General features: G+C 45.6%; 1 protein-coding gene across 3 annotated transcripts in view; it reads right to left on the bottom strand.

Moving 5' to 3' along the window:
* The window catches only part of ADCY8 (adenylate cyclase 8), a 225,256-nt gene that overhangs the window by 6,420 nt on the left and 191,206 nt on the right, over window positions 1-27,630 (bottom strand). For all 3 annotated transcript variants that reach the window (XM_010811937.4, XM_025001640.2, NM_001192841.1), the window contains 3 exons: window positions 21,164-21,242; window positions 13,092-13,250; window positions 1,333-1,479 (listed from right to left, as the gene is read on the bottom strand). In XM_010811937.4, coding sequence (XP_010810239.2) covers window positions 1,333-1,479; window positions 13,092-13,250; window positions 21,164-21,242 — 385 coding nt within the window. The remainder of the gene's footprint in view (window positions 1-1,332; window positions 1,480-13,091; window positions 13,251-21,163; window positions 21,243-27,630) is intronic.

The raw sequence follows: 27,630 nt of genomic DNA, 5'->3' as shown, positions 1-27,630 counted from the left end.
TTCTCCTCTTTCTTCTCTTTCACCTTCTCTTCAAATCTCCTTCTTCCTCCCACTGCTCCTGAGCTAAAACCCCTCAGAAGGACCAATTCCTTCTCTTAGTCTTTCCAGCTTTCCTCCTCAATCCTCCATCTCTACCAACAGAGATGCTGTCTTCCACCTCTGTTTATTGGGAAGACCGGCAAAGAGGAGCCGCCAAGGGATTTTAGGCTTCAAAGGAACGTGATGAAATAGTCTTGCTTTTGGTGGTTGCTGACAGTCAGATGCATCTGTGTGAATGATAGGGTGACTGTAGTCATTCAGATGAGAAACAATATGGCCTAAAGCAGGACAAGGGCCACTTTGCTGGTGAGATGGTGCAGGGCGTATCCAAGCTATTAAGAAGCAGGACTGCACAGGACATTCTAGATGGATGGTGGGGATTAAGGGAGAGAGCTTTGTTTAGGGGGATGGGGTAGATGCTGTTGATACCAGCTCAGCTCTCTTATGGGCTCATTCTCCTGAGTACTCTCAGGGCTGGCTGCTAACAGTGCACTATTACACCAATTTTGGGGAATAGCCCTGAGAGCCCTCTTCTTGGCAATGCCTGGAAGATCACACACCCCCACCGGGGTGGCCCATGGCCAATGGCTGACCTAGACAGGTGGACAAAACCCTTGCCTCAAGGTGGACCTTAATTTAAAGCCCTGAGCTCCCTGGGGGATCAGACTGAGGAGGCTGGACTTCAGCTAAACCCACAATTTTGCTTGGCTTCTTCCCTGACATCTTTTCAATTACTCAGAAACTTCCCATCTCGGATTTAGGCATGTGGATGGACCTGGATGTCCTACATCAAGCTGGGGGGTGGCAAGGAGGAAAAGACCCCCTCCTGCAAAGCCCATTAATGTAAATAAAGTGCAGCATGAGTGTTTCCTCCATTCCTGGAAACTGGAAGAAGAAAGTACCATCTGGGGTGTGTTTATATTTTGTGGAGGTCTGTGATCAAATGCTAATTGATGGTTTTATCTTTGGCAGTTTGAGCAGATGGGGAAACGGCCCCGTCTCTGTGATGTCAGGGCCTTGTAGTGCTGGCCTCCAGTCAAGTCCTGGTTTTGCCGTTTGCTGGTCGCGTGACACTGGATTAAATTCCTAGCCTCACTGAAGCTCACATTCCTGGTCCTCCAGGAGAAACAACCGCCTTTATCTCATGTGATAATGAAATTAGCTGACACATGTCTGTGCCCATAACGCAGTCTGGAATTCTGTAAGTGCAGACATTGGTTACGAGGAACAGCACAATGCTACGACAGCAAGGATGCTTATTTGCGACTGTAAGTTTCTGAGGCTCCCATTTACCTCATCGAAGTCAGCAATGATCTCATTCAGTAGGCGGAGGCACTCCACTCCTTGGTTGTTCATTTCGGTCTGAGAGTAAAAGTCTGCAAACCCCGGGATGGAGGCAAACATCACCCCGACGGCGTCATAGGATTGAGAATACAGCTCCTGGACAGAGAGACACACAGAAGGAAGCAGAAACAGTCCTCAGAGGTGAAGTTCTGCGGTGATGCTCCCTATGTATGCGCACCTGCAGCCATGCACAGGTGCCCAGAGAGGACAGAGAGCAGGACCCTGACACCATCTCACCACAGCATTGTCACCAAGAGGGCTGGGACCATTGAAAACTCATGGTCAATTTCGCTGACTTGAGCTTAACTGAAGCCTAAAAATTGACATAAAATGAGTATGATGATATAACGTGCCATGTAAATGGGCATGAATGACAAATGCTTACTAAAAAACTGATTTTAATGATTAAACATTCACAATCTTCTTTTTTTTTTTTTTTTTTTGCTTTTTGTGTTGAATTTGTTTCCAAAACATTTTAATGTTATTCTAAGACCAATTGATAATTTTAAATGGCAAAGCTATGGCTGATTCATGTTGACGTATGGCAAAGAGCTAGCACAATATTGTAATTACCTTCCAATTAAAATAAATTTTAAAAAATAAATAATTTTTGCATGCTATTGTAAAAATACATTGTACTAATAGCCTGTATGAGGATTAAAAAAAAAAAAACTATGATGAAAAAAAGAAAATTTGTAAATCCATGGTCTCCAGCCTCAGCTGGGCCCAGATTTCTGCCTGCACCTCACTTTGCCCTTGGTCAGCTTCCTTTACTGCTATTCTCAGTGGCCCTTCTCAGCTCTAATCGCTCTCCTTACCTTTACTCTCCACTTGATTCTTCTCAGTAGATGGTCTTATCTGATATGCTATTGAAAACACTGAGGCTCTCACTTTCCTTACTCATACAATCATCTCTTTCATTGTATTTTCATCTCTTCGGCTTCAGCTCCAGACAATGCATCTTCCCTTCTCCTGCTGAATATCACTGCTTCTTCCTCATCTCTGGATACCCCTCTCACTTCTTCAACTTCGTCCTCCTATAGTGATCCCTTCTTTTTTCTTCTTTCTTTCTCCTCTCCCCCTCCACTTTCTCTAAGTGCCTCCGATAAGAAAAACTGCAAGGTGCTCTGGACACTGAAAACACTTGTAACTAACCATCTCCACCCTAACTTCTCAAACTAGCTGCCTCTAGTGCCTATGTCCATTCGCATGAATCTAGGGAAGGTCAGATTGCCAGCCAAAATGAGGACATCACTGTACCAATCTCTGTCCAAGGCTTCCTGGGCATCCCTGGGAACTGGTGTGATGATCACACCCAAGTTCATAGGTCTCTCGACTTCTCTGTGCTAGTTATATCACATCTATTTTCCTTGTGTCTGGCCCCTTCAAGGATTTTTTTTTGGGGGGGAGCTTATCTACTATCTTCAATGTTGGTGATTGTTGTTACGGTTCTGTCCTTGACCCCCTACAGGGTTCACAGTTTCCATACTCACCTGGGCCATCTTGTTCACTCTCAACCTTTCACCAACATTCGCGTGTGAATCTCTAGAATCCCATTTCTAAATCAGTTCTCCTTGGGCTTCAAGCTTCTCTGTTTCATGCTGGGTCGCCTTCACACTCCTCAAATTATAAGTGCTGCACCTGACTGCATGTCCTCCCTACCTACACCTGCTCCTGTTTCTTCATCCTCTGACTTGGTTGGTGGCACCAGCATGGACAAGTCGTCAAAGTTAGAGACCCTCAGAGTCATCCTTGACCTTTTCTTCCCATCATATTCAGATCCAATAAATTGCCAAGTCCAGGTGGGTTTCTTTTTGCCTCCAACATATTTTTTCTAATCCTCTCACTATTCCTTTCTATAGAAAGGAAAACAGGTCCTTCCTGTTTTCCTCCTTGACTATTTTTTAACACTGTTTTTAAAGATTTTTTTTTAATACGGTCCGAGCTATAAGGTGTTGTTTGTTTGTTTTGCCTGCACTGTGCGGCATGTGGGACCTTAGTTCCCTGACCAGGGATTGAACCCACAACTTCTGCAATGGAAGGCAAAGTCTTAACCATTGGACCACTATGGAAGTCCCTTCCTTGACTGTTAATTAAAATGAGAACCTCCTCCTGGGTCCAGAACTGGTCTTATCTCATTCAAAGGCATCTTCCATATGGCAACCAGAGTGATATTTCAAAGATACAATACTGACCATGCCCTTCCCATTCTTAAAACCCTCCAACTGCCCTCAGGACAAAGTTGAAACACAGGAGCATGACCTATATTCACATATTCCTGCCCTCGCCTCCACCTATCTCTTCCGCTTCATGGGCTGCAGTTCCCTGTGTTGGACCTTGTGTTCCAGAAACAGCGAAGCATCTGTACTCCTGTATGCCCACGACAGCGGATGCAGTAGGCACCTGGCCCGCATTCTCTCTTCCCAGGTTCTGCAGTCAGCCAGCCCTTGAGTTTCTTTGCATGGAGTTTTTCTCTGGCCACTAGAGGGCACTCTGCCCATGTGAGCTGTAGGCTAAAATCTCCAGGAAACTAATGCCCGCCCCCTCCACTCCCTGCCCCCAGCAAGAAGCTGCTCTTAACAGATTCCGGATGGAGTCCTCCTCGCCCTCACCATTTGGGCCGCAGAACGTTGAGGCGCGCTTTCTACGCCACTTCCCAGGTTCTCCGGTGAGATTCAGCTCCAGCCACCCACAGAGCTAACCAGGCTGACAACGCCTCAAGATTGGATTCCGGTCCTTTCCCTCCCTTCCTTCTTCCTCTCCCGTCTACCTGGGTGGGTTTCCTGGGACAACCTCCAAGCAAGATACTTACTTGCACGCGAACCCTTGTCTTAAGGAATGCTTCTGGAAGAAGCCAAAGACACATCCTCTTCAATGCTTTCATTTTTACTGTCTGTCCTTTGATAGAATATGTCCTTCCTTCCCTGCAATGAGCCTCCCTAACCAGGCTAACTCTAGTTTTCTGCCTTCACTACCCACCTAGGTATCATATCTTCCTGCAAAACTTCCCGGATTCACCGATAGGGGTGGGAGGCTGACTCGGGCCGCGCGGGCACCCGGGTCACTATACACCGGAGTCCTTGCCTTGTACATCGTCTTAATGTCCCTCTCTTCCTTTACCTGTGGACTCCGCAAGGGCAGGGACTCCACGCCATTCATCTTAACGTGTTCAAATCATCCAGTTAGTAGTTTTTGGATGCCCGCAATGTCATACATGCCCTATACAGGGTCTAAAGTGAAAGTGAAGTCGCTCAGTTGTGTCTGACTCTTTGCGGCCCCATGGACTGTACCAGGCTCCTCCGTCCATGGGATTTTTCCAAGCAAGAATACTGGAGTGGATTGCCATTTCCTTCTCCAGGAGATCTTCCCAATCTCCAGGAGTCACTTCAGTCGTGTCCGACTCTGTGCGACCCCATAGACAGCAGCCCACCAGGCTCCCCCGTCCCTGGGATTCTCCAGGCAAGAACACTGGAGTGGGTTGCCTGTGTAGGAAATGTTAAAGCTTTACAAAGCACTTCCGGATAGAATCCGATGCTTTAATTCTTGCACTAGTCCTGTGAGAAGTAGGTACAGTTTTTATACCCATTATACAGATAAGGAAAATGAGACATGGATGACTTAAGACATTGGGATCATGCAGCTGGCAGCAGAAGAGCCAGAGTTAAAGACATCCAGGGTCTTTCCCACTCAGCACACCTGAACTTGCCTTCTCTACCTTTTACGCCCTTGGTCTGAGAAAGAGGTTGTCCCTGATTCATGATCAGTTGACTTGAGCTTTCAGAGTGGGTACATCTGAATGGATGGTTTTGCTAACCTTCATTCAAAAGTGCAGAGGTGGTTGGTGACCAGCTGGATTGGGTTGGGTTGGGGGGCAGTGCAGATGGTAGCCAAGTTGCATAGCCATGGTACACAGCTTTCTGAGGCTGGGTCATTCACCTTGGCCTTGAACAATGGAGCGATACCGGCGGAGAAGCCTGACTGCTTTATGGGTCGGAGAACCTGCATAAGCAAACCTACGGAACCGCATCCTCTGAATGGCTGCGATTCGGAGAGAAAGAAAATCTCTGTTTGCTCAATTACCTGTTGCATTAGTTTGCTCAAGCTGCTGTAACAAAGTGCTACAGCCCCAGTGGCTTAAACTACAGAAGTTTACCTTCTCACAGTGCTGGAGGCTAGAAGCTTAAGGTCAAGGTGTTGGCTGGGTTGGTTCATTCTGAGGCTGCTCTCTATTGGCTTACAGATGGCTTCTTCTCCCGGGGTCTTCACAAGAGGTCTGTTAAATGTGTGTCTGTGCCCTAATTTCCTCCTCTTATAAAGACACCAGGCACAGTAGATGAGAACCCTACCCTCTCCCTTTAAAGACCCCATCTCCAAACACAGTCACATTCTGTGATCCTAGCGGGTAGCAAGGGGTTCTGCACTACTGGGCTGGCCAAGGGGAAGGACAGAACTTCTTTGTCTTGGGCACAAACAGGTCCCAGAGGAAATAAGACAGACTGAGGGACTCATGAACCGTTAGCACAGCAGTCCAATGACTCTGGTCTCCCCAGTCACGTCCACTAGGGCGGGTAAGATGGGCTAGGTGATGATGAGACCCCCTCCGTAGTACTGCCCCAGAGGGTGGAAGGTGTCACAGGAAGCTCTTTCCTCAGTGGGCCAAGTTGGGAACACGTGAAGAGAGGAGACGATGAGCTACAGATGTAGTCCTGTGGCCTCGGCCAGGGAGACCAGTTCCCCGCTTCAGGTCCCTCGGGGGTAGAGGAGACGCTCATGTCTGCTCTGCTGCTGCCCTGGCTTCCCCGAGATACTCTGTGTGACATCCTTGATCCTCTGCTCCACGGTCGGCAGTGGCTGCCTTCTCCCGGTGGCCTGGCTCCTGTCAAGATGCCCTCTCCTAGCGCTGCAACTCTCGATGGTCCCAGGAACTGCTTTATCCGTTAACCCTTCGGGCCTGGGATGGTACCAGTTCCCAAGACTATTGACCCTATGAGGCTTTACCCACTTCTTTGTCCCTGTGGCTTCAACTAGGGACGCAATAGAAAAGAAAGGGCATATTGAAACTAAGATAATTCAAGGAGGGTAATTTACAAAGGGCTTCCCAGGTGAATAGTAAACAACCCTCCTACCAATGCAGGAGATGTGGGTTCAACCCCTGGGTTGGGAAAATCCCCTGGAGGTGGGCATGGCAACCCACTCCAGTAATCTTGCCTGGAGAATCCCATGGACAGAGGAGCCTAGTGGGCTATAGTCCAGGGGGTCGCAAAGAGTCGAACGTGACTTAGCGATTAAAGGACAACAGTTTACAAAGGGCTTAACTAGGAAGATGAGGGTAAAGTACAAGGTTCCCCTAAGAAATCCCTCACGAAAACAGGGTTCGTGGCAGTCGAGCTGTGGCAATTGAGCTGCCATCCTCCTGGGCTCAAAGGGATGAGAAGAGCCAGAGACAAGGATGTTGATTTGACATCGGAGGCAGCCCAGCAGTGGCCTTGGGAGGAGCTGTGGGGGACGTAGGCAGCCTCAGATGGATCCCAAGGGAGGGAACCAAAGGAATAATAATATACTGACCTCATTCTCCTTCCCCGGCTCCTGGATCTCCGGCCCAGCGTCCCCAGTTGATTACCCTCAGCTGGGTGTCAGAGGGCTTGCGAGGTCACTGCCATGACCCATGCAGGTTGCCCCCTCCCTTTCCAAGCGAACAGGGAGAAGGGGGTGGGGTGCTTGGAGGGGCTCATGGGAGAGCTCCAGACCCCTGCCCACACCTGTCCACACCTTTAGAGACATCCTGTCACTTGACTCGCTCCAATCGACTGCGCTGAGTGTGCCATCTGTTTCTTTCTATTTTGAGTTCTGAAAAGATAAAAACACTGTACACTGCAGAGGGATTGATGAGTACAGAAAGCCCATTATTGTTTCACTGTCACCCTCCTCTGGCTGGATGTACAGGTTTGGGCTTTGCAGAGGATTCGAGCGCCTGCATGCTCCACCCTCTGCCCCTTACCCGGAAGCCAAAATGAAGATTTTGCCCAGGGAACCAGGTCTGGTTTTTCACTGGCCCAGGCCTGTCTGATTCAAAGCCCTGCGTGTCTTATACTAAGTGAAGTCACCTCTCTGCAGGGGAGAAACAGTGTCTGATACCTCCTGGCCCTGTATGTACCCTCAGGTCTCAGCTTAAATGCTATGTGCTCAGAGAGGACTTCCAGGACCCTCCAGTGTAAACGCCCCCTTTTCACACGTGCTTTTCTCTTACTGGGGGATACCGAGGTGGCTCAGTGGTAAAGAATCTCCCTGCCAATTTAGGAGACGCGGGTTTGATTTCTGGGGTGGGAGATCCCCTGGAGGAAGAAACGGCAGCCTACTCCAGTATTCTTGCCTGGACAATCCCATGGACAGAGGGGCTTGGCAGGCTATAGTCCAGGGGATTGCAAAGGGTCAGACATTACTTAGTGACTAAACAACAACAACAATTCTCTAACTCAGATTTGTCCACCCTCATAGAACATTAACACTAATATATAACTATGTTACATATTCATTCGTTTTAATGTCTGTTTTCCCAGAAAAACTCGTGCCTCATATCAGGCAGGACTTTGTCTTCTTTGTTTGAACCCCAGGATCTAGAATAACATGTGGCACATGGATGACCCTCAAGAAATCCTTGGGGAATGAATGACAGAGTGAATAGGTGGGAGGTGGGGCTGAGAGTGGAAGAAAGTAATCATGACTCATATTTTCAGAATTAACAACAGCAAGAATCAGAGGGCTTGTAAAATGTGCCAGGCACCACTTAAGCCCTTTATGCGTAATAACTCATGCAAATGTTGTAACGTAAAGTTGGGGGATACTGTTACTGTGGAGATGCGGAAAATGAGCTCTAGAGAGGTTGGGCATTATTCATGGTCACAGAGTCGTGAGAGGAGGAGCCAGGACTGAAGTTCAGGCATCAGATTTTCAAATATACCAAACAGCTCTTCTATGCTGAGCCCCGCTTACAGCCGGCCACACTGGGCACTTCATGCGTTCTTCTTACCCAATTTAATTCTCACACTAGTTCAGCAAGGTTGGTATTATTTCCTCCTCATCTGGATGACAGAATGGATTCAGAGAGGTTGCATAAGCTGCCCTGGGTCACACAGCTAGCTCGGGGCAGAGGCGGCATTTGTGCGGCACCGGCTGTCTGGCACCTGAGACAACTGCCCTTGTCACTGTCCTTTCAGAAGTTCTAACAGAGCCGGGATGAACGAGCAGGTTTCCTGGGACTCAGTGAGCGCCTGCCTGACACTGCTGACCCAGCCCAGCTGGCCTGATCGGCAAGAGAGTCCCTGCCTGCGTGCTCAGTGCTATTCTAAGCCGAAAGTCAAGCAGAATAGCAGAAGCTGCCAGGACCTCTGCGTGGGTGACACAGCTGGAACAGACTCGGACAGGATGTTCCCAAGGGCAAGGCTCTGTCAACTGCCCTAGGCTTGGGTGGCTTGCGTCATTCCTTGTCACTGCTCCCCCGTCTCTGCCACTCACAGCCTAACAGCAAAGTGCAGGAGAAAAAGCACAGCATTTGGCTTGGAGGTTGTGCACACCTGGGCTTGAATTCCAGCTCACTACACACTAGCTGTGACCTTGGCGAATTCCTTTACTTCTCTGAGCCTCAGTTTCTTCATCGATGAAATGGGGAGAATCATTCTTATTGCCTTGTTGCCCATATCTGTGAGCACTGCCCTTGCCTCTGAAAGCTGGGACCCAAAGTCACAAATGTCCCCAAGCAGATATTCACAGGTTTGTATCACAGTCAGATTTGTAGCAAGAGAAGGAGCTAAAAATGCCTCTTATGGAAACAGAGCATGAAATCGGGAATTCTTGCAGGCTATAGCTGTCCTGTCTCTGTCACCCCTTCACATGTTACACCACTCTGCCTGTGTCTCCTGCACACACACACATGCCCACGCACACACACACACACACACACACCAAGTTCTTCCACACATACGTTCATATTTCCAGACATGCATCCCAATCTTTCCAGATACCTACACAATATAAATCATGCCACAAAGACATCTTCTATAACCATCACACACACGTACACACTCCCTCATCTTGACAAACTCCTGGGGCACCACGGCAGCAGCACAGTAAGGGATAACACGGCACAGATGGAAGAAATCCGAGAGGCTGGAGCAGAGTCGTGGCTTTGCTGAAGTCAACAGAGGCACACCATGGACCTCTCTGAGCCCCAGTTTCTTCATCACTACTGTGGGGGTCACAGAACCCTCTTCTTCAGGTTGTGAATAGAATGAAAGATCATTTTCATCAATTGCCTGTCTCAGTACCTGGCACACAGTAGGAGTTCAGTAAATGATACGGCATCATAATGTGGAGTCCTCCAGGCAAAGCGAAAACTTTCTCTGTTTAAGCCTAGCCAAGTGCAAACTGTTTAAATATTTATAAAACCACAAATGAACTTGACAAGACTTTCTATTGAGAATGTCTTATCCATGTGATGACGGCTGAGCCTGACCTTTATTTTGCTCAGTAGGGGTTTGGCTCGAATAATCGCTGATGACCTGGTGTCTGGGCATCTCTGGTTGGTTTCCTTTCTTTCAGGATGAAGTCAGCCAGTGCATTCTTGTTCTTCCCCACTGGTTCCAAATACTTCCTTGTTTTGGTGTCTTGATTGACAGGTGGCTTTCCTTTCATTTCTTTGTGGGTCTTCCCTCCGAGGGCTCCAGCGTTCCATCTGTTCCTTCCGGTGGTCTCGGTTGATGCTCAGCGACATTTCACTTTCTTGGCTTCCTCAAGAAGCTCTTGCAACAAAGTCCCTGATCTTAGGGAGCTCTAAGGAAACCAGGCTTGAACCCAATTCCAGAGAACTCCATCTGTTGAGGGTGTTTGGGGCCTTAATCTGCATCCAACAGACTCTCAAGGGCGTGAGTTCATCAAGAGCTGATTATTCAAGCAGCAGATGACTCATGCTCTTGGTTTCTCTCCCACTGGCCTTTTGCAGAGGCTCAGATGGGAAATGGACCTTGTAGGTCTCTCCTAACTCTATCCTAAGGCAGGGGTCACAACCCCAAATGTTTTCAGAGGTCCAGCAGGTAACATAAGTGTCAGGGTAGAGATGGATAAATTGGAGAGTCCATTCCATGTCTAAAGGCATCGAATCTACCAATTAAAACAAAAAAGCAAAACAACCAGCTGACCACTGTCCCAGCCCACTGGCTTGCTGGTCAGATTTGTCTCAGAATCAGCCAGTCTGTGATCTTTGTTCTATGAGTTTTCATCCCCTGTTTGACTCAGTTTGAAACTCTCTAGTGGAAGGGTTGTCTTGGTCCAGCCTCCCAGACAACTGCCCTTGACTTTGTAGTGTCCTTGGCAAGGACTTTCTCCTCGCCACTTAAAAAGTTTCAGCAAAGGAACTCACCATTCTAGTTCATCCACCAACCTTTAATGAGCAAGACCATAGGGTAAGGGCACCAGGGCCCAAGGGTCGGTGGTGCCCAAGGCTGATGTTGTCCCTGCTCCTGTGGGTCTCTCAGCCTGATGGCTGCATCACCATAGGGCTCTACATAGTGCTGAATACAGAGATATCTCCTGAGGGTGTCCAGGGCCCTGGGTCTGCCCTCCAGAGTCTCACAGAGCAAGGTCAGTCCCTCTCATGTGATAACCCTTCAGGTCTTTAAAGGCATCTTTTATTTCTCTCTTGAGTTACTTTTTTCTAGGTGGTTAGAGGGTGAACCAAATGGCTTGATTTTTTTTTTTTTTTCCATTTCTTACCTTTCACATCCACTCCATTATCAAGTCCTGTTGATTCTAATCTGTAAAGGTACCTGGGATTCATCTACTTCTATCTCACTGTGACATCTTAGGCTCCCTATCAGACCCTTTCCTGGGCTATTTTAGGCTCTCCTAACTAGTTTCTGGTTTTGTGACTCTCTTATCCACACTCTATTAGCATTTGGTCAGATTAGGTAACACACTTTCCAAAGGCTCATACAGCACTCAAAAGGGTGCTCTGAACCCTACCATACTCCATAAGACCCAACTACCAGGCCCTGGTCCCGGATCTTCTCACGTCACTCATCACTCTTCATCCTTGGAATGGGTAGTGTTCCAAATTCATGTCCCCCGCACAACCTGGGCTTCTCATGTGGCTTATCTGGTAAAGAACCTGCCTGCAGTGTGGGAGACCTAGGTTCGATCCCTGCGTTGGGAAGATCCCCTGGAGAAGGGAAAGGCTACCCACTCTAGTTATTCTGGCCTGGAGAATTCCAGGGACTGTATAGTCCATGGGGTTGCAAAGAGTCAGACATGACTGAGAGACTTTCCCTTTCCCTTTCTTTCTTTCCACAGCCTCAGAATGAGCCCTTATTTGGAAACGAGGTCTTTGCAAATGTGACTAAGCTAAGATGAGGTCATACTGGAGAGAGAGAGTCCTAAATCTAACGACTGGTATCCTCATATGAAAAGAGGACACATGCCCTTACAAGGAGGGGGAAGGTCATGTGACTAAGGCAGAGATTAGACTGATGCAGCCACAAGCCAAGGAGTGCTTGAGGCCACCAGAAGCTGGAAGAGGAGGAAGAATTCTTCCTAGAGACTTCAGAGAGGGCATGGTCATGTTACTGCACTGATTTCAGATTTCTGGCTGCCAGAACTGTGACAGAATACATTTCGTTGCTTTAAGTCATGCAGTATTTATTATAACAGCCTTGGGGAACCGAGACAATCCCCTAGCCCAGCCTTCCTGTTCCGTGGGCACCCCAAGCTCATCCTTACCTTGTCCCTGCTTGTGCTGTTCTCTCTTTCCTGAACTGTCCTGCCTCCTCCCCAGTCTCTCAGGATGACTTGGGCCTTCCTATCACTCAGCTGCAGGTCAGGTGTGGGCATCTGCCCTTGCCAGCTGCTACTAGCAGGTAACATTGCCCACCCATCAGCACAGCGCCGTCACAGTGTGCTTCTGTACTGGGCTGCTGCCTCTCTGCCCCCACTTGAATATAAGCTACATGATGGCAAGCCCGTGTCTAGACAATCCCCCAGAAGCGTCCCAGGGTCTTTTAGATGTTTATTGCACAGTCTGTGCCTGAGAAATGTTTTTTGAGTGTTTGTTGTGACTCGGACAACAGGAAGGTTTAGTTTGCTTTGCTCAAACAAGGCTGCCCTTTTGTAGTCAATGGCTAAGGCTTACTTCACTTGCTGTAGTGTCTTCAGGCTTCATCCATGTTGCAGCATGTGTCAGAATCTACTTCCTTCCAAAGACTGAACAACATTCCACTATATGTATTCACACAACATTCCACTCTATGTACAGACCCCGTTTCCCTTGTCCATTTACCTTTTGATGGAGTCTTGGATGATCCCCAAATTCCGCTATTATAAATAATGTTGCTATGAATGTGAATGTGCAGCTGTCTCCTTGTAACCCTACTTTCAATCCTGTTGGTTACATAACCCCAAAGTGGAATTGTTGGATTTCTATATATATACACACACGTATGTAAAACTTTAAAATTCCAACTCAGTCTTGCGCTAGTGAACTTATTACATGCATCTTACAGATGAGGTACCAGAAGCTGGGGAGGCCACACGCATGTCTCAGAGTGCTGGGGAGTGGGCCTGGTCTCCATGCTCAGGGGCCCTCCGAGCACTTGGGATCAGTGTGTCCACCGCAGCCCTCCCACGGCTGCCCGTCCTCGGGGGCCGGACGAGCCTGGGCTCACCTCATTGTCCCGGTCCTTCTCCAGGAAGTGGCGGGCCACGTGGCTGGGCAGGATGTTCCGCAGCATGTTCTCATTGTGCTCCCTCAGCTCCTTCATCTCGTTGATCTCCTCTTTGGCCTGGACTCGCCACAGGAAGTCCAGGCGGGCTGTGTACTCCAGCTGCGGTTCAGGGGACAGAAGGGAAGGAACGGGTTCAGACACACGTTTGTGGGAGGTGGACAGGGTTTCTCCGGAACCCTCCGCAGATGAAACAGAGCCCAAGCTGAACGTTTTGGGAGGCCTTTTGCCTGACACCAGGAGATCAGAAGATGAGCAGATTTTACAGGGCTGTGTACCTCCCCTTCCTGGCACCGGGGCACCTAGAATTTTGTCATTGTTTCTTTCCTCCACTGTGCGCTGCAGGTGCTTTGAGGTCAGGGTTCTTTCCCAGTTCAATATCACATCCTTACCATACAGCAACGTTCCTGGCACAGGGCTGGTGTTCCATTAATATTTCTTGACCCAAGAAATAAATTACAGTAGTAAAACCAGCTAACACGTAGGCTGTGCTCATTAGATGGTGCCAGGAACTTTCCTAAGAAATATACATGTATTAATACCTTTAATGGAGAAGGCAATGGCACCCACTCCAGTACTCTTGCCTGGAGAATCCCAGGGACGGGGGAGCCTGGTGGGCTGCCGTCTCTGGGGTCGCACAGAGTCGGACATGACTGAAGTGACTTAGCAGCAGCAGCAGCAGGTATTTAATACCTATTAGCTCCCTCTTCTCCTAAAATCCTGTTTGGTTTTTAATTTTTAAAAATTGTTACTCTTTCTTAAAAACTTTATCTTTTGTGTTGGGGTACAGCTGATTAACACTGTTTTGATAGTTTCAGGTGAACAGCAAAGGGACTCTGCCATACATTTACATGTATCCATGCTTCCCCAACTTCTCTCCCATCGTAGCATTTCTTTTCATTGGAAAGAGGACAGTGTCCTTTCTAAAAAATCTAACAAACCATATTTATGAGGGCTTTTGGTAATGTCATTATTTCAAGTCTTTAACTGTCGAAATGAACAATATGTTGCACCATTAAACACATGGTTAGATGCCCTGAATTCAAGGGCTTAAAAAAATTCAGCTAGTTCTTTTCTTTGTCTTATGTGCAAGTCTCAGTGGATGTCAAAAATATGAAAAGGCAGAGGTGCAAGGTTATTCTTTCAGCAGAATTTCTAATAGCAAAAGCTGGAAACAATCCAAGTGCTCATTTTGGTTGAATAAACTTATATACAGCTATAAAAAGAAACGAAGACTATTTCTCTATATGTACTTTGATGGGTTGGTATCTAAGGAGGAGAAATACACGCACAGTTTGCCATTACTGATCTAAGGAAAGGGGTATCTATATATCTCTCTCTTTCCACATATATATATATTTCTTTATTTATTAAAAGTTGAAGTGCAAAAAAATAAAAAATCATTACAATGAGATGAGGAAGATGGGGTGAAGGAATAAGGATACATTTAAACTTTTAAAATTGTATCTTGTTTTATAAACCTGACTTTTGAATCATGGAAATATTTTACTTAATTATGAAACTGGATGGAATTTTTAAAAGCTCAAACTATAAAATTTTTTAAAATGACAAAAAAAAAAAAAAGCTCAAACAAACAAACAAACCTACAGGTATAACCACACAGAGAGGAATTATTCCAAATGTCTTTTAACACAATAATTTGCAGGCATGTTCGTAGAGAGAAATATTCTAAGGCTAAAAAGAGCTCAACAATAATCTTCAAAGTGTTTACAACAATCACCTGATAGGTGGTGGTATCTGTGGTATTATTGTGGTTTTGGAAAAGACTCTTGAGAGTCCCTTGGACTGCAAAGAGATCAAACCAGTCAAGTACTAAAGGAAATCCCTGAATATTCATTGGGAAGACTGATGCTGAAGCTGAAGCTCCAATACTTTGGCCACCTGATGCAAAGAACTGACTCATCAGAAAAGATCCTGATGCTGGGAAAGATTGAAGGCAGGAGGAGAAGGGAACAAAAGAGGATAAGATGGCTGGATGGCATCACCAATTCGACAGACATGAGTTTGAGCAAGCTCTGGGGGTTGGTGATGGACAGGGAAGCCTAGTGTGCTGCAGTCCATGGGGTCACAAAGAGTTGGACACGACAGCAACCGAACTGAACTGATTGTATCTGAGGGGCTTCCTTGGTGGCTCAGACAGTAAGGAACCTGCCTGCAATGTGGGAGACCTGGGTTCAGTCTCTGGGTTGGGAAGATTCCCTGGAGAAGGGAATGGCTACCCACTCCAGTATTCTTGCCTGGAGAATTCCACGGACAGAGGAGTCTGGTGGGCCACAGTCCATGAGGTCACAAAAAGTTGGACATGACTGAGCACCTAATACTTTCATTTGCATTGTATCTGAGTTGCAAGATAAAGCAAATGAATAATCCTTTTCAACTTTTTGTATTCTGATTTCCCTTCCCAAACCATTTAGGAACTGGCTACATGAAAACAGTACCAAGAGTTTATGTGCCCTCAAAATTCATATTTTGAAATCTTAACCCTCAAAGTGATAGTATTCGGAGGTGGGGCCTTTGGGAGGTGTTTAGGTCATGAGGTTGGAACCTTCATGAATGAGATTAAGGTCTATAAAAGAGATCCCAGAGATGTCCCTGTGCCTTCTGCCATGTGAGGATGTAGTGAGAAGCCTATGAACCAGGACGTGGGCCCTCCTCACAGACACTGAATCTGCCAGCATCTTGGTCTTGGACTTCCTGTCCTCCACTGGGAGAAATAAATTTCTGAGTTTATAAAAGGAAAAAGAAAAGAGTACCAAAGGAACTAACAAACATTGTTTATATGTTTTGTGCCAGGCTCTTAACACAGAATGATAATTAACACAGGCTGAGTCCTTGTCTTGAACTGGGCACTGTACTTAGCATTTCAAACATACTGAAAGTCTTTTAATCACACCATGGCTCAACAAAGCAGGTACTTTTTTATGCCCGCTTTATAGCTAAGGAAACGGAGGCACAGGAAGGTAAAGTCAGGTGCCCAAGGTTTCACAAATAGAGGCTGGGCTTTGAACTCAGGGCATTTGGACTCCAAGCTGTGGCTCTTAACCCCTGCACTCTACGAACATGACTTCATTCAGCTGTTCCCCAACTCTTGATAGATAACTATTAGACTTTTCCTTTTGCAGGTAAAGAAATTGCAGGTCTGGGAGGTTGAACATCTCAAGGTCATCTATTCTTCCAGGAGCCTCGCTGGGATGCAAATTTAATAATTTGGTCCCAAGGCTTGAGTCTTTCTAAGCTGCACAATCCCAGTGCCTATCTTTATCAGACCCAGAAGTAAGCAACTAGAGACTTGACCTCGTTAATCTCTATCTTTGTGCTCAGGTGTGAGGTCCTTTGCTCTGAAAGGAGAGTTGAGGCCAAGCCCAAACCTCAGGGCTGCAGTGAATCAGGCATGAGGTGGGAGGCACCTGGCTGTCTGCTCTCTTCTGTCCAACATTCGGGATGTTCACCTGCCTTGGAGGAAGAGGAAGTGTTTGGCGTATTGCTTTCACATATGTGCAGGATGAGAGTCCCAATTATTCGGTTACATAACTGCCTCCGTCACTCTGGAGATGTACTGTTACACATGCTCCCACTGGGATGATGCTGTGTACCAGGCATCGGTGGGGATTATTCAGGCTTTAATAAAAATAGGGGACCTCTGAGTCACCAGGGAACACAGTGGGAGCCGGTAGCAGAGCCTGGAGTGGACGGACTTGATCCGGATGAACAGGACTCTGATGGGCGTCATGAAATGATGCTTGAGGTAATGCAGTTCTGCAGAAAGGTATCCTCTAACAGATAGGCAGCACCACATGGTGGAGAGGGCATGGACCGAGAAGTTGGAGCATTTGCATCCCTGTTTCTGTCTGGTTCTCCTTTGTGACTTTGTGACCTCAAGTGACTTGAGTCTCTGCTGCTGCCTTGCGACCAGATGGATAATAACACTTTCTCTGTTTGTCTTAGACTCTTGCTTCCAAAGTAAAATATTAATAGCTCACGATGTTTGAGCACTTACTCCAAGTGCAAATCACTGGGAGAGGTGTATTATAATTATATTCTCATATAATACTACAAAAAAACCTACAAAAAACCAATACTACAAATACTACAATACTACAGTTTTTTTTTAACTCTACAAAAAAACAGAAACTGTTACTATCATACCCACTTTATAAGTGAGAAAATGGAGATACAGAATGTTGGATAAATGACTGAATGTCACTTATCTATTGAATGGCAGAGTTGGAGTTTGAATAATATCTACCCACTCCAAAGGTTACATCTGTAACTGCTACAGTTATGGGATGGAGCTATGTCATTTTAAAACCTTTTGAGGGACTTCCTTGGAGGTCCATGGGTTAAGACTGCTTTCCAATGCAAGGGGTGGGGGTTTAATCCCTGCTCGGGGAACTAAGATCCCACATGACTTGCAGCCAAAAAAACCAAAGCATGAAACAGAAACAGTATTGTAGCAAATTCAATAAAGACTTTAAAAATGGTCCACATCAAAAAAAAATCTCTTAAAAAACCTTTTGAAGGTTAAAAATAAAAAAGAAAATAATCAGATATCACTTAAGTACTCAGGCCCTCATTATTCACTTACTTGCTCTTACTTTATTCATATTCTTCATGAGATGTGGTTATCTGCTTTTGCAGGACAAGTGGAGAATAGAATAAACTGAATCAGAATTTCAGAAGAGTTTTGAGGAGGCACTAAGAGGCACAGAGTAATCCTTAAGGTAACAGGGAAGATAGAAACAGCTTTCCTATTCTAGAATGAGCCCCGACCCCGCTTCTGAACTTTCTCTTAGCCATCTCTGAGAATTTCTCACGTGTCAGTTTAAAACCCATGTGATGGAGTATACGTACACTTTTCTATAGGATTGCCTTGTCTGATTGTCATTTGCATGTCAGATGAAGAATTTCTCCCCTGTAACTAGAAGTCATCAGGACGTGGAGGACATGATCCCAGCTCTCACAGAAAACCAGAAAGACCTAAGTCGGGGGATACTGCCATTGGCCAGACTTTGACCTTTGGCTTAGTGTTACAGCTGAAACTGAAAAGCAAGGTGAGGTCATATTGTGGGACGGAATGCCCTTGGTGCTGTGAAGATACACAGACAGTGCTTTTTGTTTTTCCCCCGATCGAGAAAGTGGAAAGGTGGGCTCTGGAGACTGATCTGGGGTTGAATTCTAGTTCTCTCACTTTCTAGCTCAGCAGCCTGACTTCCTTCATCTGTAAAACAGGATCCATCATAACGACCATTCAGGTTGTTGAGATGGTTCGATAATTCAGGTGAAGTGCCAGACACATAATAGGCGGCTGATACATGTTAACTCTTGCCTTCTTTCCTTCGATTGCCAGGTTTAGTTTTATTGACTTTGTTCCCCTGAGCACATTTTACCATCAGCTTCCCAGGTGGCTCAGTGGTGAAGAATACACCTGCCAAGCAGGGGACGCCATTTTGATTGCTGGGTTGGGGAGATCCCCTGGCAATCTACTCCAGTTTTCTTGCCTGGGAAATCCATGAACAGAGGAGCCTGGTGGGCTATAGTCCACAGGGGTCACAAAAGAGTCAGACACGACTTACTGACTAAACACATGTTACCATCCCGCTTTATTACAAATAACTTTATGTATGTATCTCTAGCTTCCTGGGGCTTTTGGCTGTTTCATCGCTGGTTTCTCAGGATTCATTACCTCCCTGTCTCCATGGTGATTTCTCAGTGGTATGTTTCTATTTCTGCTCTGGCTGATAGTCTTCTTGTTTTTTTCCTTTCCTGGTTACTTTTATTTTTTTGAAGTACACGCACAGAGAGACGGACTGGGATCCAGAGCACAGCAGTGAAGCAGACGTCCTGGCTCTAGCAGAAAGTGATGAGTGTTGCTGCATTCATGGTCTGAGTCTGCATGGAGAAATCCTACCAGTTGTGGAGAACAGGTGACATCTCTCGGGTGAGGCCTGGTATGATGCTCCATGCAGAATAATTTCCTGCATCTCTGACTCTTGAGGTCCTTGGACAAGGCTGGTCCACGCATAGCACATCCCACATCGCATTATTTAGTGTCCACTCTCCTCCAGGAGACAGGAAGCCTTGGGGCTGGGGGTGGGGTTTTGTACGAGGCTATCCACGGTGCCCGCCCCAGATCCTGGCAGACAGGGAAGTGGCATCAATACTATAGGCTCTTTATCTACTCAGGACAAATCAATGATGAAGTGCCTCCTCTATCTCTGGAAAGGCAGTGCTCAAAATGCTACATACAATCATCTCAAATGATTCTTCAAAACAGCCCTAGTCAGGAATTACTGTCTTACTTTAAAGAGGAGGAAACAGAGAGTCAGGAGAAGGCCACAAACTTCTTGGAGGCAGGGTGGGATTGGAACCTTGGTTAGGATGGTCCTCAAGCCGGATTGGGAGTTTGGAATAGACATGTGCCTGTGAGTGTGCATGCTACGTTGTTTCAGCCGTATCCTACTCTGTGGGACCCTGTGGACTGTAGTTTTCCAGGCTCCTCTGTCCATAGGATTCTCCAGGCAAGAATACTGGAGTCCGTTCTATGCCTTCCTCCAGAGGATCTTCCCGACCCAGGAATCGAACCCACGTCTCTATGTCTCCTGCATTGGCAGGCGGGTTCTTCGCCACTAGCACCACCCAGTTGGCACGTACACATACCTGTATTTAAAATAGATAGCCAACAAGGAAGAAGGAAACGGCAGCCCGCTCCAGTATCCTTGCCTGGCAAAGTCCGTGGACAGAGAAGCCTGGCGGGCTGTACAGTCCATGGAACTGCAAAAGGGTCAGACACGATTTAGCAAACAAACAATGATTGTATAGCACAGGGAACCTTGCTCCATACTCTGTGCGTGTGTGTGTGTGTGTGTGTGTGTGTGAGTTGCTCCGCCATGTCTGACTCTTTGAGATCCTATGGACTGTAGCCTACCAGGCTCTTCTGTCCACGCGATTCTCCAGGCAAGAATATTGGAGTGGGTTGCCATTTCCTTCTTCAGAGGATCTTTCCAACCCAGGGATTGAACCTATGTCTCCCGAGTTGCAGGCAGATTCTTCACTATCTGAACTCAATACTCTGCAATAACCTAAATGGTTTTCCAGATTTTGAAAAAGAATAGATACATATATAACTGAATCACTTTGCTGTACATTTGAAACTAATATAACATTTTAACTCAGCCATACTCCAATAGAAAATAAAAATTAAAAAAAAGCCCAAACACAAAAATCCCCAAATCTGATTTATACAACTTCCATTGTTATTGTTTAGTTGCTAGGTTGTGTCAGACCCCTTGTGACCCCATGGACTATAGCCTGCCAGGCTCCTCTGTCCATGGGATCTCCCAGGCAAGAATATTTGAGTGGGTTGCCATTTCCTTCTCCAGGGGAATCTTCCCGACCCAGGGATCGAACCTGGGTCTTCTACATTGACAGGAAGATTCTTTACCACTGTCCCATCAGGTCAACTTCCATAGTAATAGTTTTATCCAGGCAACAGAACTGGGAGAGATCCCAGCTGGCCTCAGCCAGAAATTGAAAGCTCTGTTTTTTTTCCCCTTATAATCATTTCATTGAAGGAGATACACCAAAAGGGAATGAAAACCATATTGCTCTCCAAATCATCTCCAACTTAGTTTTTTATTAAGTGTTCCATACTAGGAATTGTTTTGTTAAGAATCACAACTTGCTGGGAATTCCCTGGCAGTCCAATCATTAGGACTCAGTGCTTTTAACTACTGGGGCCTAGGTTCAAACCCTGGTCAGGAAACTAAGATCCCACAAGCCATGCATGGCTCAGCCAAGGGGCAAAAAAAAAAAAAAAAAAAAAGGGAGGGGGAGAAACAAAAGAAAATAAAAGAAGAAGAAAAAGAAGAATTGCCACTTGCTGCAAGCTACTAAAAGTCATTTATGCAGAGATGAGTGGTGGCCCCCCAGGCCAGTTTTATGGCAGCAGGAAATGCCAGGTAACCACAGGCAGTCAGAGGAAGACGTCAGATTACCTGCTGTCCATGGTAGAAAACGGCAAGAAGAAACATGGCCATTAGCAGCAGTGACGCTTCCTTGGTCCCCAGGAAATCTCTGTCAGGAGGAGAAATGCAAATAGTGGCGTGGTTATTGACAACTATGAAGGGACTTCAAGGAGACCCATTATGAAACTGAGATTCAGACTGGAGTGGGATAAAAAGAAAGGAGCAGCTGTTTTCTGAGCTCCCACTGTATGATAGGGGCTCTCTGAAGGCCTCCACGTAGGCTAATCGGAAACCAGTTGACCCCCAAGGTCACAAGGTCACGTAGGTCATACCTGGTGGAAGACTCCAAAGTCTAGCATCTAGACAATGCATTCACATTAATAATGATGTCTTCTATTGCAAAAAGATTTTTTCTAAATTTCAAGGAGGTCTTACACTTTCTTGTCACAAAGGTCCATGTGAAGACAGACACTCTTTCTTCAGTGTCATCCCACTTAAGAGACAGGCACATGGTACTTGCTATGCGGCAGTGCCTGTTCTTAGTACTCTAAGAATCACACTTAGGTTTTTATTACAAAGTCTTATTGCAATTTTGGGCACTGTTGTTCTCCTTTACAATCTCTTTTCTGCATGGCTGCTAGAGTTTTGTTTTTTTAATACCAAGAAGAAAAGAGGGCAACAGAGGACAAGGTGGTTTGATGGCATCACTGACTCAGTGAACATGAGTTTGAGCAGACTCCAGGAGATGGTGAAGGACAGAGGAACCTGGCATGCTGCAGTCCTTGGGGCGCAGACTCAGACATGACTTAGTGACTGAACAACAACAAAACCAGATCACATTACTCGTTTGCTTTATAGCTTCCCAACCACAAGCATACACATACTCAGAACTCATTCAGAGGTAACTTGACTCTGATGTGTTAAGGGACACAACAGGGCCATCAGGGATGAGATTCAGTGCTCAGAGAGTAGAATGGGCGTAAATATGGCGGCACCCAGGCCATCTCCAGCCTTCCCTTTTCTATTCTCCCTGGAGACTAGCAGGAGGAGCATGGGGCTCAGGGCAATACAGCATGAACTCAGCTGCCAAGGCTGGCTTTTCACCTCGCCTTACACTAAAAGACCCTCCCAGCTTACACAGGGCCAGACCCAGTCCAGCTCTCCAGGCAGAACAGAGATTCAGGAATGGAAATGTGCTTTCTCTTGGGGAGATACTGTGCACATGGGGACCCAGGGCTCCGAGGAACTCTGTAGGCTGCAACAAGATGCAGATTCATGAATTCCCAGTTCCATCTGCTTTTCCTTGGAGATAAGATGCTAATAATACATACAACTCATTATTACATCTCTTTTCTGTAGCCCCAGTGAAACACATAATTATTGACCATCTACTGTGCACCAGGCACATGATAGGGTACAGAACTGATGAAGATACCTTGCCTCTGCCCTCAGTACAGTTCAGTAAAGGAAAGAACTAGACAGATGGTTTCATAACATGGTATAACCCATAGTAAGGATACACTCTGGCTGCCATGGGCATATAAGGGAAGAGAAAGTAAACTAGGCTGGATATTCAGGCAAGACTCAAGAGCTGAATATTAAAGGTTGATAAGAGTCAATCCTAAAGGAAATCAGCCCTGGATATTCACTGGAAGGACTGATGTTGAAGCTGAAACTCCAATACCTTGGTCACCTGATGCAAAGAGCTGACTCATTTGAAAAGATCCTGATGCTGGGAAAGATTGAAGGTGGGAGAAGGGGATGACAGAGGATGGGATGGCTGAATGGTATCACCAACTCGATGAACATGAGTTTGAGTAAGCTCTGGGAGTTGGTGATGGACAAGGAAGCCTGGTGTGCTGCAGTCCATGGGGTTGCAAAGAGTTGGACACAACTGAGCGACTGAACCAAACTGAACTGAAGAGTTTGGGAGGAAAAGGGGGGAGGGGAGTCTATAGGTATGAGACACAGATCTTGCTTAGCTAACAGCTGGTTTACAAGCCTCTAGTGCAGGGAGGATAAATAAATACCATACATCCAGTCTTAGGCCACACGCAGACTCAGCAGGAGAGAGTGCTCAGATCTGGTTGAGCTGTACAGTTACAGCTGGACTGTAAGTCATATATTGCCATCCAGAATCTTAGCGGCTAGGATTCATTCATTCACTCAGTCATAGTCACCACAGTGCTGTGCACAGGGACATACTAACAGAACCCTTTTTTCATGTCACAATTCTCTGGCCCTTCAAGCTTGTGGACACCTGACAAAATAAAATGCTGTACTCATGCAGACCCAGCTTTCAGTCTCAGCTCTGCTGCTGACCAATGGTTTGACCTTGGACAAGCTACTCAATATCTCTGAACCTCAGTTTGTTGCCTTGGGAAGGACTCTAGTTGCATTTACCCCCTTAATTGTGAGAAATAATTGACCAAATCTTGGCAACACACATGCTTGGCATGGTGTGTGGCCCATGTCTCCCTCTCTTTACCTCTTAAAGCTCCCAGTACATCAACTTGCTCCTAGTGGCAGCATTTTACAAAATCATCATTCACACGGCTTAGATTGAATGGGACATGTCCTGTGTTCAGCTCCTCATGAATACAGCCTGAACGCCTGCTCTGACTGACACTTCTGATATGCTTTCCTTTGTGATGCAGAAGAATTTTTAAAGCTCAGCAACGTACCACATAAAACATACCTTCAAGACAAAATGTAAATACATCTTAAATCATTATGAAAGTAATGGTTGACTAAAAATAGAGAGATGACTAGATCACATTCGGAAGAAAAGTAAAGGAAAATTATGAATGGTTGTTGAGTCTTCAGGATGTATTTCAGATGGAAAAAATATGGCCTGAGTAGAGACTACAGAAAATGCACAGTAAGTTAGCCAGGCCAAAGAACATCCAGAAAGAATTGTGAGTTGAAAGGATTTTTTTTTTCTTTGTAACTTCTATGACTATTTGAAGAACTTCCAAAGAGAGCCAAATGGCTGAAATTTGTACAAAACTATAATACTTTGTCAGATATCAAGTGGCAGAGACACGAAACCAAGGACATTTGGAACTAATTTATTTGTGTTAACAAAATTACAGAATTGATAGTATCCTCACCCTATGCTCATAGAAAAGGACATAATTAAGTGAAGGCACATGTAGAAAAATGTGATCCTCAGGGCTACCACAATCTTCAGAGACCATCTTATCTGATACCTCATTAACTTAATATTTAATTTGAGCACTGATCATTGCAGAGTACTCATACTAGCTGTAGTGAATTCGGAAGCTAATACAAATTCACAAATAAAAAAAATAAAAATTGTTCTTCAGCGGATCACCCAGAGAAAACAATGATTAGTATTTTGGAATCGGCTCAATGTCATTTCCTTTTCCTTCATGCAAAAATATATTTATGCTTCCAAATTTAGAATCAGAGGGTTCAGACTGCTTGGTAACATATTTTTGCACTGAGTATGTATATGAAAATACTTCTGTGTAATTAAATACTGCACGATATGAATTTAATGGACCCATCGAATTCCATATTATGTGTGCCATACATCATATAATGGTCCTTGCAAGCCTTTCAATTTACTGATTGAAGACTAAGGCCCAGGAAGAATAAGATGCTTGCTCAAGGTCACATAGCTGATTTGTGTCCCAGGATGAGAATTCACATCTCAGGCACCAAGTCAGAGCATTAGCCATTGCACATCTGATGCCAAATTTTAATGCTGCAATTAGTTCCCATTTCCCCTTGTGAAACCCAAAATAAACCAGCCAGTTTGAATTTATCTCTTATTCTGTTGCCATACTAATGACTGCATTTGCTTAGCACTGATTTTATGTCATACCTCTAATAACACTTTGTGTACATTGCCTACTTTAATTGTCACAGCAGCACTTAAAATATTATTCTCCCTGTTCTAGTAAAGCAGAAACTGAGACTCAGATGTTAAATGAGACACAAATCTAGTGAATGGTGAAAGCTGACTATCAATCCACATCTTAATGATGCTTTTTCAGTAAGCTACCACGGCTTTCTAACATGCACTTACTTATAATTACTTGCCTCTAAGCTCCTTTTCCCAGATGGCTCAGTGGTATAGAACCTCCCTGCCAATGTAGGAGAAGAGGCAGTGGGTTCAATTCCTGGGTCAGGAAGATCCCCTGGAGGAGGGCATGGTAACCCACTCCAGTATTCTTGCCTAGAGAATCCCATGGAGAGAGGACCCTGGAGGGCTATAATCCATAGGGTCGCAAAGAGCCAGACACGACTGAAGTGATTTAGTAGGCAAGCTCCTTACAGTATCTTATTCATCTGTGCATCTGCAGAAGCTACCAAAGCCCATGACAAAGGTTATGACACTTCGGTTCGGAAGCAAATTCTACCGACAGCATGGGGATCACATGGTTTGTGGGTGAATGAATGTGTGCTCAGTTGCTCAGCTGTGTGAAACTCTTTGCAGCCCTGTGCACTGTAACCTGCCAGGCTCCTCTGTTCATGAAATTTCCCAGGCAAGAATATTGGAGTGGGTTGCCATGCCCTCTCCAGGGATCTTCCCACTAACAGGATCAAACCCACATCTCTTGTGTCTCCTGCATTGGCAGATGGATTCTTTACTACTGAGCCACTCAGGAGATCATAGGCTGTAGGTAGATGAAACAGCTTACTGTGAACTAGTGGTGTAATAGGATTCCAAATGAACTACTATTTCCATCAGTCACTCATTCATTTCATTCAACAAACATTTAGTTGGGCACCTGCTGCCAGATACTCCACTAAGTGCCAAAATTATGAACATGGGTAATGGCCCTTGCCCTTAAAAGCTCCTATTCTAACAGAGGAGGAGGACATGGAAATCAATGATTGAAACAGACAGAGATAAGTGCAATGATAAAAAATTATATGCACAGATTAGAAAATGAGGAATGATCAGAGACGGCTTCATGGAGGAGGCAGTCTTGAGCATGGTTGGCAAGGGGAAGAAAGTGCAGAGGCTCATGTGGGAAATAGCATATGGTTTCCCATGGCTGCAAAGCAAGATCTAAACAGTGACCTGTGGCGTTGTAGGAGATAAGGTTGGAGGAGTCAGTGGGACTCCAGGGAGGGTTTTGAAATTCTTGACAAACAAGTTGAACTTTTCTCTCTTGAGAGGTAACCAGGAACCCCTAAGGATTTTAAGAAGGATAATGAGTTGACCAGATGGCTTTGAGGAGGATGGCTTGAAAGGGCAGGTTAGGAGATCAGGTATGATACAGCAGTCCAGAGATGAAAGTAGGGATATTTCTAAGAATAGTAGTATTTGTGCTATAGAAAGGGTCATGTCTAACACAGTAAGTCCCCTACCCATGAACCTTCAAGCTGTGAACTTTCAAGGATGCAAAGATGCATTCACATGTCCAGTCACGCAAGTTAGTTCACAAGTCTGGCTACATTGTACATGCATGCGTCCTCTATTGTCTAGTGACATACAGCATACAGAAGTACAGCGTCTTTATTTGAAGACCAGGATGTCTGGAAGCAAGAGTTAAAGCAGTGGTGATGTACCTGGTACTGTACTGTAAGATTAAACATGTTTTCTTTATTTTTTGTGTTTGTTTTCTATGTATTATTTGCTTGAAAAACATTACAAACCTATTACAGTATAGAATTATTTGCCAACAAAGGCCCGTCTAGTCAAGGCTACAGTTTTTCCAGTAGTCATGTATGGATGTGAGAGTTGGACTATAAAGAAATCTGAGCACCGAAGAATTGATGCTTTTGAACTGTGGTATTGGAGAAGACTCTTAAGAGTACCTTGGACTGCAAGGAGATCCAACCAGTCCACCCTAAAGGAGATAAGTCCTGAGTGTTCATTGGAAGGACTGATGTTGAAGCTGAAACTCCAATACTTTGGCTACCTGGTGTGAAGAGCTGACTCATTTGAAAAGACCATGATTCTGGGAAAGATTGAAGGCAGGAGGAGAAAGGGACAATAGAGGATGAGATGGCTGGATGGCATCACCAACTCAATGGACATGAGTTTGGATAAACTCTGGGAGTTGGTGATGGACAGGGAGGCCTGGCGTGCTGCAGTCCATGGGTCGCAAAGAGTCAGATACGACTGAGAAACTGAACTGAACTGATTATTTAGCCTATTGTGTTAGCTGGGTATCTATTTGTTGGCCCTATCAACAAATTGGACTTATGATTGTTCTCAGAAGGGAACTTGTTCATATGTAGGGGACTTACTGTAATAATCATTTGTATTCATCAAGTGCTTATTCTATGCCAGACCTTGAGCTAAGTTTCCAATATCACAATTTATCTCTTGTATATTCCTACAACATAGGAACTATTATCACCCCCACTTCACGGATGAGAAGATCAAGGCTTACAGAGGTTAAGTTGCTTTTAATTCATTTTCTCAAGATCACACAGCTGGTTGATGAAGGTGCTGGGATTTGAAGACAGGTGGTTTGACTCCTAAACTTGTGCTCCCAGGTGTCACGATG

The sequence above is a fragment of the Bos taurus genome, chromosome 14 (genome assembly GCF_002263795.3).
Source record: "Bos taurus isolate L1 Dominette 01449 registration number 42190680 breed Hereford chromosome 14, ARS-UCD2.0, whole genome shotgun sequence".
Lineage (NCBI taxonomy): Eukaryota > Metazoa > Chordata > Mammalia > Artiodactyla > Bovidae > Bos > Bos taurus.
This window is presented reverse-complemented; position numbering and strand designations above follow the sequence as displayed.